The 10786-nt window shown below is 44.6% G+C and overlaps 1 protein-coding gene across 3 annotated transcripts; it reads left to right on the forward strand.

Annotated features, from left to right (window-relative positions):
* Nucleotides 1-521: 521 nt before the first annotated feature.
* On the forward strand, nucleotides 522-8900 carry LOC308407078 (uncharacterized protein). 3 transcript variants are annotated; one of them, XM_080898498.1, is made up of 3 exons: nucleotides 522-817; nucleotides 1420-2219; nucleotides 5732-8900. In XM_080898498.1, the coding sequence occupies exons 2-3, from the start codon at nucleotides 1638-1640 to the stop codon at nucleotides 7781-7783; spliced, it is 2634 nt and encodes an 877-aa protein (XP_080754624.1). In that variant the 5' UTR covers nucleotides 522-817; nucleotides 1420-1637; the 3' UTR covers nucleotides 7784-8900. The 3 variants fall into 3 exon arrangements, with proteins under 3 accessions (XP_080754624.1, XP_080754625.1, XP_080754623.1); XM_080898499.1 differs by having other exon boundaries at nucleotides 522-769; XM_080898497.1 differs by having other exon boundaries at nucleotides 522-2219.
* Nucleotides 8901-10786: the final 1886 nt, after the last annotated feature.

The raw sequence follows: 10786 nt of genomic DNA on the forward strand, positions 1-10786 counted from the left end.
CACTGACAAAAAAGATGGGCAGGAGTCGAAATGGATATATCGGAGGGACAGCTCAGGTCGAGCGTTATGGAGACAAAGTTAGAGGCTTCGCTGAGATGGTTTGGGCATTTGGACAGGAGGGATAGTGGATATGCTGGACAAAGGGCCTTGCATATTAAGCTGCCAGGAAGAAGGAAAAGTGAAAGATTGAAGAGAAGGTTCATGGATGTAGTAACATGCAGAGGTTTGGTGTGACTGAAGAGGAATCTATAGGTTCAGATGGAGGTAGATGATCAAATGTGGCAACCCCTTATAGCTGGGAGCAACTGAAAGAAGGAGTGTATATTGAGTGCAGTGCATAACAGTCGTTTCAAGGCACTCTGGGTCGTAAAGATTAGAGAGCAAATCCAACAGTCCCACATGAGCAAGCCCTCAGTGATGGTGGGGAGGAACAACTTCCTTTTATCCTTTTGATTACAGATGACAGAAATTTTACAAAATACCCAGTTCTAAGTTTGTAAGTGTAGCAGGTTGAAAAAGCTACATGTTTATTTTTGTAAGAAAACCAATTACCCCCTTATTTTTTTGTTTATTATTGTGACTTATTTTGACATTGTTATGTGTTGCCAGACCATGGTTATATTTCATTATGCCAGTAGATGGTGCTCTTGCACTGCTGTGGAACTACCAGAGAGACTAGCTATAGGCTCTGCGCATGCGCAGCTCAGAAATAAATGAGCTCCGGCCTGAGCAAGACGCTAACTTCGGTGTCCTCTCTATTAATCCACAGGTACTGACAAACAAACTTTTATGTTACCGAACTGGTTCTAAATGTCATGTAAGTTGAGTAACAACTGTTCGGCTATATTTTGAGATGAGAGTGATGATGTTGTTTTGTGGTATTTCGTTGTAATGAGTATTAGTGTATCATCGGCATAATGCTATAATGCTACGTAGCACTATAAGTATATGCTATGACAGTGGCAACCTGCGACTTCCGAAAATGTGTTGTAGTGGTTGTTTTAGTGTTAGCCAAGCAGTACTGAGTACATGTATTAAGGGGAAAGCTTTTTGTTGGTGAAACAACGTTTGCAGTCGTCTGCCGCCATGTTGTGTTGCGTTCAAGGGACGCCATGTTCAAAAGTAATAGCGTATATGGCGCGAATGTGGGGAAAGGTTGTGTGAATGTGGTATGTTGTTATGCTTTAACCGTGAGTGTTTTGTTTAAGTTGTGAGTATGTAAAGTCATTTTGAATTAGTTTGTATTTATTTTGCTTTTGAGAGAATGCTTTTTGTAACTTCATTTTTGTTTATGAACTCTGTTATTTTATGGGAAGAATGCATGGTCTAGTGTGATTTGTATTGTGTATATGTAGAGAAATAAATGAGCTCCGGCCTGAGCAAGACGCTAACTTCGGTGTCCTCTCTATTAATCCACAGTTTGCTCATATTTGGCTACGCAGTGCTCTCTAGCCTGTGTGCCGCTTGCTGCCGGTCCAGATTCCCCTAGGTCTGGTGCCGGTAACAACTGGGGGCTCGTCCGGGATCGTCTAGTGGTGACGTGTGTGCCAAACGACCAGAACTGGTGTCCAAAGTCTCAGGGAAGGCTGCATTGAGTGCGTCATCCAGGGAGCCCAGGTCACAGTCAAAACGTCAAGATGGCCACTGTTACCCCACGGCGGTTGTTGATAGTAAAGATCCAGAAAAGACTTTGTGATTTGAGTGTGAGCCAGCTGCGCACTGTGGTTTCTTCAGTGGAGGATGGCAGTATGACTCGCAATCTTGATGGCTTAGATGAACCAGAACTGTATGACCTGATCGTTGAGTACATCAGAGGTGAAAAGTTGAGAGCATTGGAGGATGAAGGTATGGCCCAGCTCTTGCTCCTCGACGACATCGTGAGTGACCTGCTGTCAACGGACGTCGGAGGGGCTGGAGATCATCTGGCCGTGCCGCTTGAGATGGAAGACATTCCTAACCAGCAGCAGGAGTGCCCTACTTCACCCCACACTGACCCCACACATCCTGACAGACACCTGGCTATGCCAGCTGACCACATCCCCACTCTACCATCACACCCTAACAAAGACTCTCACACACAGCCCATTCTACCGCAGGACAGAGACATCTCTACCTTTCCCTCATCCGTGCTAAGAGACACTGATACGCCCACCAAGAACTTCAACATCCCAGCTTCAGTGTCACCGGCGCCTAGTGTCGCTGGGGTTTCCCCTGGCAGGGTGAGTCGTCCGTCCAGAGGATATGACCAAGTTTTGAGTCTCAGTGATGTGGCAGCTTTGTTTCCACGCAGAGAATTCAAGTTGCATGGTGGACAAATTTCAGATCTTGGCTCGGATATGTCCTACAGTAGTCTGTGCAAACAAATTGATGAGGGGTTACAAGAAGGGTTTACTGAGTGTGAAATAATCAGAACCGTGCTAAAGATAATGAAGCCTGGTACTCTCAAGGAAATGTTAACCAACAAAGATGATTTGACAGTTGATGGTTTGAAGAAACTTCTCCGCTCTCATATTCGAGACAAGAATAGTGCTGAACTCTTTCAAGAGCTAAGTAATGCTAAGCAGCAAGACAAAGAGAGTGCACAGCAGTTTTTGTACAGAATTATAGGGTTAAAACAGCGTGTACTATTTGAGTCACGACAGCCTGGTGCAGACTTTAGCTATGACAAAAAGCTTGTGCAGGGCACATTTCTTCATACACTTTATCAAGGGTTCAATGAAAAAAACAACTATGTGAGACAAGACCTCAAACCTTTTCTTAATGACTTGCAGGTTAGTGACGACTTTTTGCTTGAACAGATTACAAAGTCCACCAGTGAGGAAGCTGAGAGACTGAGGCGACTGGGTACAGCATCTAAAATTAGACCTGTGACTATAAGTGCCGCTCAGCTTGCTAACACTGACTTGACTGAGCAAGCGAAGGTTGACACTGAGCTACAGGCTAACCGTGCAGCTATTAGAGAACTGACTGCCCAAGTGTCTTCATTGACCAGACAGTTAACTAAAGTGGTGAGCCAGACTGATAGTGTGACATCTGGAGACTCCTGCTCGCCCCTGAACCACCCTCCAACACCTCCAGCTGAGAACTGGGGCAGATGTGGTGATTGTGTACAGCAAGGCAAAGTGAGCTGCCCCCACTGTTTTGCGTGTGGCCAGCCAGGACACCGGGCTATTGGCTGCCTGCGGCGTAAGGTGTCGGGAAACGGGGTGAGGTCACTGGAGAGGGGCTGCCAGTGACCGAACAAGCCGAGGAGTCCCCAGCACACACCAGTTTTACTAAGACTTCAAGTGTGGTGAGATCAAATGCACCCAGTCCTGCACCACCAGTGAAACCCACTGCACAGCTTATTGGGAACAGATGTATGGTCTCATGTGCCATCAATGGAGTACCACTTAAGATGCTGCTTGATTCAGGGGCCCAAGTGACCATGGTGTCAAGAGCATGGATAGAGAAAAACATCCCCCACATTAAGATCAAGCCACTTGAGTCCCTCCTTTCAGACCAGCCTCTGGAAATAGCGGCAGCTAATGGTACAGACGTTCCATTTGATGGTTGGGCAGACACGGAACTTCAAATTCAGAGTGTGAACTATGGGCATGTCGCCATACAAGTGCCAGTGCTTATCAGTCAGCACAACCTTAACTGTCCTATTTTAGGCAGCAACGTAATAGCTGAAATCCTAAAAACCAATAAAGAACAGAGAGGTGGGGCTGACCTGTCTGCGCTCCTCAAAGAAGCATTAAGTGTCAGCAGCAGTGCAGTAGATGCTCTAGTTTCAGCACTTCAGATGCCCACCCCTGATGAAATAGATCCTGAGTGTAGTGTGAGAACAGGAAAAAAAGGTGTAATGATTCCTGCAGGACAGATTTGTGAAGTAAAGTGTAGAGTCAGAGAATGGCCAAGAGGTGGCCCACGACTCTTCCAACCAAATCTAGAGAACAGCTGCCCCGAGGGTTTGGAGTTGTTCCCAGCTTTGGTAGATGTCCCCAGTGGGTTGACAAAAATTGTTAAGATTCCCATTCAGAATCCTACCAAACATGACATTTTTCTCTCCAAAAGAACAGTCTTAGGTACATTGGAAGAGGTGACTGAAGTAAAACCTGTCAAGTATCTCTCCGCTGACGCAGGGTCATCAGCCCATACAAATGTAAAAGTGTGTTCAGTTCAGCTAGGTAACGAAAAGCACCAGACAGAAGTCAATGAAGGTCAGAGATGGCATCCACCTGTTGATTTGTCCTACCTGACAGAGGATGAACAAAAGGTAGTTAGAGATATGTTGTATGAACAGTCAGATGTTTTTGCCCAAAGTGACTCTGACATTGGTTGCATCCCAAGCTTGCAGTTGAAAATTAATCTGAAAGACGATACGCCTGTCCAGACATCCTACAATTCGGTCCCCAAACCTTTGTATAAAGAGGTAAAAGAATATGTTCAGAATTTGCTGGACAACGGCTGGATCAGAAAGTCCACATCACCCTACTCATCTCCGGTGGTGTGTGTCCGAAAGAAAGACAAAAGCTTACGCTTGTGTATTGACTTTCGGGGCCTTAACCGTAAAACCATTGCTGACCGCCACCCACTACCACGCATCCAAGACCTGCTGGATAATTTGGGGGGCTATTCATGGTTTTCAATACTCGACCAGGGTAGTGCGTACCACCAGGGCTTTGTTGATGAAAGCTCAAGACACCTGACAGCATTCAGCACGCCGTGGGGGTTGTACGAGTGGATCCGCCTCCCATTTGGCCTTACCAGCGCCCCAGCAGCATTTCAGAGATGCATGGAGGGGGTCCTTGATGGTCTGAGGGATGAGTGCTGCTCACCATATTTAGATGATGTGCTTTGCTTTTCCAAGACTTTTCATGACCATGTTGATGATCTGAGGCATGTGCTTTGCCGCCTGCGAGAGCATGGTGTGAAGCTACGTCCCAAAAAATGTGAACTGTTTAAGCGTCAGGTCAGGTATGTTGGGCGCTTGGTGACCAGTGAAGGTGTCCAGATAGACCCAAAAGATCTCGAAGCAGTGGAACATTTGAGAGACCGAGAGCCAAAGAACGTGGGAGAGGTCAGAGCACTCCTAGGGTTTCTAGGTTATTACAGGACATTCATTCAGGACTTTTCTAGAATAGCGAGACCACTGTTTAAGCTTATTGAGAGTCCCAGTGATCCTAGCCTGCAATGTAGCTCAACTAGAGCCAAAATCAAGTTAAAGCGCACAAATGGTGGTCAGCTTCCTTCCAAAACACCAGTGCAATGGACCGCAGAACATCGTACTGTGGTGTCACGTCTGGTGGATATGTTAACCAGTCCACCTGTCCTGGCTTACCCAGATTTCAGTTTGCCCTTTGTGCTACACACAGATGCATCAAATGAAGGCCTGGGGGCTGTGCTTTATCAGCAACAGGGGGAAAAGCTCTGTGTCATTGCTTATGGTTCCAGGACACTCACGCCTGCTGAGAAAAATTACCATCTCCATTCTGGCAAGCTTGAATTCCTTGCCCTGAAGTGGGCAATTTGTGATAAATTTAGGGATTACCTCTACTATGCACCCACTTTCACAGTGTACACAGATAATAATCCCCTCACATACATCTTGAGCACAGCAAAGTTAAACGCTGTGGGACATCGGTGGGTGGGCGAATTAGCTGACTTCCATTTCACTGTAAAGTATAGACCAGGCAAGTCCAACACAGACGCTGACACGCTCTCCCGCTATCCATTGCCACTCCAGGAACACCTCATGGAGTATACTGAGACACTGTCCCCAGAAGTGGTTTCTGCAATCTGGCAAGGAGACAAAGCCATGAGAGACGGTGATGTACCATGGGTGGCTGCACTGCACTGTGTTGATGACACACCCCCTGAAGGTGCCCCTGTCATCACCCCAGAAAACATCAGGGCTGCGCAGAGGGAGGACCCCCCTATCTGTGAGGTGATAAATTTGAAAAGGAGTAGATGGAGTCCTAATAGTAAAGATAAGAGACAGCTAGGACAAGAGACACGTAGGCTAGTACATGAATGGAACAGACTTGTACTTGAGGAAGGAATACTGTACAGACAGACTGGACAAAGAAAACAGCTGATTCTACCCAGTAAGCTGAAGCAAACTGTACTGAAACACCTGCATGATGATATGGGACATGTTGGTGCTGACAAAGTCATTCAGTTAGCAAGGGAGAGGTTTTACTGGCCTTTTATGCAGCGTGACATTGAGGACTATGTCATTCGCCAGTGCCCTTGTATCAAACAGAAACGGCCAAATGTCCCAGAGAGAGCACCAATGGGCTCGATAACAACCAGTGCCCCCTTTGAACTCATTTCGGTTGACTATTTACATCTAGAACTAAGTAAAGGTGGCTTTGAGTACATTTTAGTCTTGGTAGATCACTTTACCCGTTTTGCCCAAGCTTACCCGACTAAGAATAAATCTGGCAAAACAGCAGCTGAGAAAATCTTTCTTGACTTTATCCCGCGTTTCGGGTACCCTGAAAAGCTGCATCATGACCAAGGCCGGGAGTTTGAGAACAACCTTTTCCAAAGACTCAAACAGCTGGCAGGAATAGGCCACTCTCGAACAACCCCCTACCACCCACAGGGAAATCCTGTTGAGCGTCTAAATAGAACACTTCTACAAATGCTACGGACTCTTCATGAGGAGAAAAAGGCAGAATGGAAGGATCATTTGCCCCATATAGTCCATGCATATAACTGCACAAGACATGAGGCAACGGGCTATTCACCTTTCTTCCTCCTTTATGGAAGAGCCCCACGCTTGCCTGTTGATCTGCTTTTTGATTTAAAACCTGAAAAAGAGTCACAGTCCAGACAGGAGTATGCACAAAAGTGGGCTGCACGCATGCAGGAAGCCTATAAAATTGCTTCAGAAAACAGTGCAAAGTCCTCTGCAAAGGGGAAAAAGCATTATGATCAGCACATCAAAGGCATCGCACTGCAACCAGGAGATCGAGTGCTTGTCAGAAATCTCTCCGAGCGAGGTGGTCCAGGCAAACTACGTGCCTACTGGGAAAAGAAAATTCACAGAGTTGTTGAGAAGATTGGAGATGGACCTGTATATAGGGTACAATCAGAAACAGGAGACAAAACCTTTCGTGTCCTGCATCGAAACCTCCTGCTGCTTGTGACTGATTTGCCGGTAGAGCAAGATCAGCAGGGACGTCAGAAAAGACAAACACAAAGACTGGGAGAGACAAACCCCAGTGAAACAGTGGAACATGAGTCTGATCATTCGGATGAAGAGGAAGGGTACACATACAGCCTGAGAACTATACCTGTGTATCAGTGGAGGAGAGTTAACCCCAAAAGGCCTCAGCCGAGACCACACAGTGAACTGAGAGCTGTAGCTCCTGAGTTTCAGCCAATAAGACACGAAATGGAATCAGTGGAAGTGCAGCAGGGAAGTGCAGTCCCACCAGCTGTATCTACAGAACCAGCAGATTTCCCAATGCCTGTTGTTTCATCACCAACTGTGGAAACCCAGGAGGAACCTGCAACTGAGGATCTTATGGAGGACACAGGGTCGGAGAGCTGTGTGGATAACAGGGACCCTGCCCCAGAGACACCAGAATGGGATGTGCCACCAATACGGAGGTCGACCAGAGCTGTGAAACCGAGAGAGGTTTTTACATATAGCCAAATGGGACAGCCTTCATATCAGCTCTGGAGACCTGGAGCAAACATGATGCTTGCATATGTTCCCTGCCACATGCCACTTTACCCAGCTGTTCCTGACTGTTATTACCCCACACCAGTATGGACATGTTAGACTGGTGACCAAAAGACCTTTTGACATTACTCCTGGAACTGTAATAGTTTTGACTATTAGACTTTAAAGACTTTGGGCAAACGCCATGAAGTGTGTTAGTTTGGTTCCAGATGTCCGGAGCCATCTCTTAAAGCAGGGGAGAGTGTAGCAGGTTGAAAAAGCTACATGTTTATTTTTGTAAGAAAACCAATTACCCCCTTATTTTTTTGTTTATTATTGTGACTTATTTTGACATTGTTATGTGTTGCCAGACCATGGTTATATTTCATTATGCCAGTAGATGGTGCTCTTGCACTGCTGTGGAACTACCAGAGAGACTAGATATAGGCTCTGCGCATGCGCAGCTCAGAAATAAATGAGCTCCGGCCTGAGCAAGACGCTAACTTCGGTGTCCTCTCTATTAATCCACAGGTACTGACAAACAAACTTTTATGTTACCGAACTGGTTCTAAATGTCATGTAAGTTGAGTAACAACTGTTCGGCTATATTTTGAGATGAGAGTGATGATGTTGTTTTGTGGTATTTCGTTGTAATGAGTATTAGTGTATCATCGGCATAATGCTATAATGCTACGTAGCACTATAAGTATATGCTATGACAGTGGCAACCTGCGACTTCCGAAAATGTGTTGTAGTGGTTGTTTTAGTGTTAGCCAAGCAGTACTGAGTACATGTATTAAGGGGAAAGCTTTTTGTTGGTGAAACAACGTTTGCAGTCGTCTGCCGCCATGTTGTGTTGCGTTCAAGGGACGCCATGTTCAAAAGTAATAGCGTATATGGCGCGAATGTGGGGAAAGGTTGTGTGAATGTGGTATGTTGTTATGCTTTAACCGTGAGTGTTTTGTTTAAGTTGTGAGTATGTAAAGTCATTTTGAATTAGTTTGTATTTATTTTGCTTTTGAGAGAATGCTTTTTGTAACTTCATTTTTGTTTATGAACTCTGTTATTTTATGGGAAGAATGCATGGTCTAGTGTGATTTGTATTGTGTATATGTAGAGAAATAAATGAGCTCCGGCCTGAGCAAGACGCTAACTTCGGTGTCCTCTCTATTAATCCACAGTTTGCTCATATTTGGCTACGCAGTGCTCTCTAGCCTGTGTGCCGCTTGCTGCCGGTCCAGATTCCCCTAGGTCTGGTGCCGGTAACATAAGCACTAAGACAAACTGGCAAACAGACGCCCTACTTGTGTGTCACACAGCTTTTTTGCCCTGCTTTACAGAGAGTACAAAGCACATGTCAGACATGCAAAGGGTGTGAATTCTGAGAGCAAAGCATTTTTATCACAGCTTATTCTTTTGAACCTCAAACTTTGAGCGAGGGCTAAATCAGTTTGAGAAACTGACGACTCTGAAGGCATGTGTAGTAAATTGTCAATCACAAGGCAGGCGCACCATAAAACATACTCTGTGTCTCCTCCTTTATGGCTATAAATGTGACTATAATATTCAAATGAAAAAAAGTAAGACTTGAAACTAGAGAATCAGATCATCGTGGAAATGTTTGCTGAAGTCACAAATAAGTAAGCAGAAGGGAGAATTTCTAATAGACTGCAACACAATCTAACGTATTTTTTGCAAATCCTCTGCTGGGCAGTAGAAATGCAGTTTAAGGCAATTCTAGACTGGCTCACTTTTCAAAGCAGGAAGCTTCACCTACCTTTTATGACTGGAGGGATCCATTTATTTGACTAAAATATTACACTGAATACCTCTAGCCCAGCACTGAAAACATATTCATCACTAAACTGCGTGCAACATTTAGTTTAATATGAGACTTCTGTTCTGTGCCTTTTAATGTTCAAGGATTAGATTGCTAGAAGCCTGTTTGTGTACTCAAACAAATTTTTAAAAATTTAATCTGTTTCTCATTAAAATGGGAGAAACCCCAGAATTAAGTTACGTATGGTACTGCGAAATATGTGAGTTATAACACCCAATTTAGAAATAAATTCAAACATGCCCATCAGTTCATCTGTCCATCTGTTTCTTTTTTCTGAGGTAACTTTCAAAGGCTTTTAGCCTGAATTCCCTGCTGCTAAATCACTCTAGTATTGATATTTTCACCTGTCTTGTGAAGTATATTAGTGGATTTCTCAGAACATTAAAATATTCCTTCAAATACCTTTTTTTATTTCACTCTTTCCAAAACTGTTTTTCTGTGATCGCCGCTGATGTCACGATGCAACTCAAACAGCATACATCACAGGCGTAATACAAGACTGACTCAGCATGTAACTCGATCTCACTATTGCAATCAGTGAAGCAGTAGACGCACAATCACAATGACTCCAAAGCAATTGCAGATCCTGCAAGGACGTAAGCAGCACGGCCTCAAATTGGGTGCCATAAAAGAACACTTTCGAAGCACAAACCTATGCTCCTGGGTTATTGATTTCATAATTAGTCCTTGTAATGGCTCTCCTGTGACGTCAGTGCACGAGTAATTTGTGCAGCCTTCCTGCATTCCTCCGACTGTGTGGTATAAAGACGTCAGGTGGTGTGTGACAGGGTTATTATTACATTCCCCAGTGTTGTTTCTCCTTTGTGTAACATTATTAAACATAATCTTAAAGGGGCAATTTTTCCAATATGGCAAATGTCATGTTAATTAGTTGGGAAGGCTGAGTTTCAATAAAGTAGTGCGGGCAGGAGCAGCAAAGCACACACATGGCCATGAATCTGGGAAAAATGAAAAAGAAAACACCCTTCTAGAGAAAAAGCATTTATAGTCCGTGATGTGCATTTGGCCACATTTCTTGAGACAAAATGTTTGTTTTTAGAATTGTTGAATATGAAATATGTTATATATGTGGTATAATGTGTTTTTTACAGGGCGCCCCAGGGTGGCTGTGGCTACAATGTAGCTTACCATCACCAGTGTGTGAATGTGTGTGTGAATGGGTGGATGACTGGATATGTAAAGCGCTTTGGGGTCCTTAGGGACTAGTAAAGCGCTATATAAATACAGGCCATTTACCATTTACCATTTATTTTACTTTCATT

The sequence above is a fragment of the Rhamphochromis sp. 'chilingali' genome, assembly GCF_963969265.1.
Source record: "Rhamphochromis sp. 'chilingali' genome assembly, chromosome: 12".
Lineage (NCBI taxonomy): Eukaryota > Metazoa > Chordata > Actinopteri > Cichliformes > Cichlidae > Rhamphochromis > Rhamphochromis sp. 'chilingali'.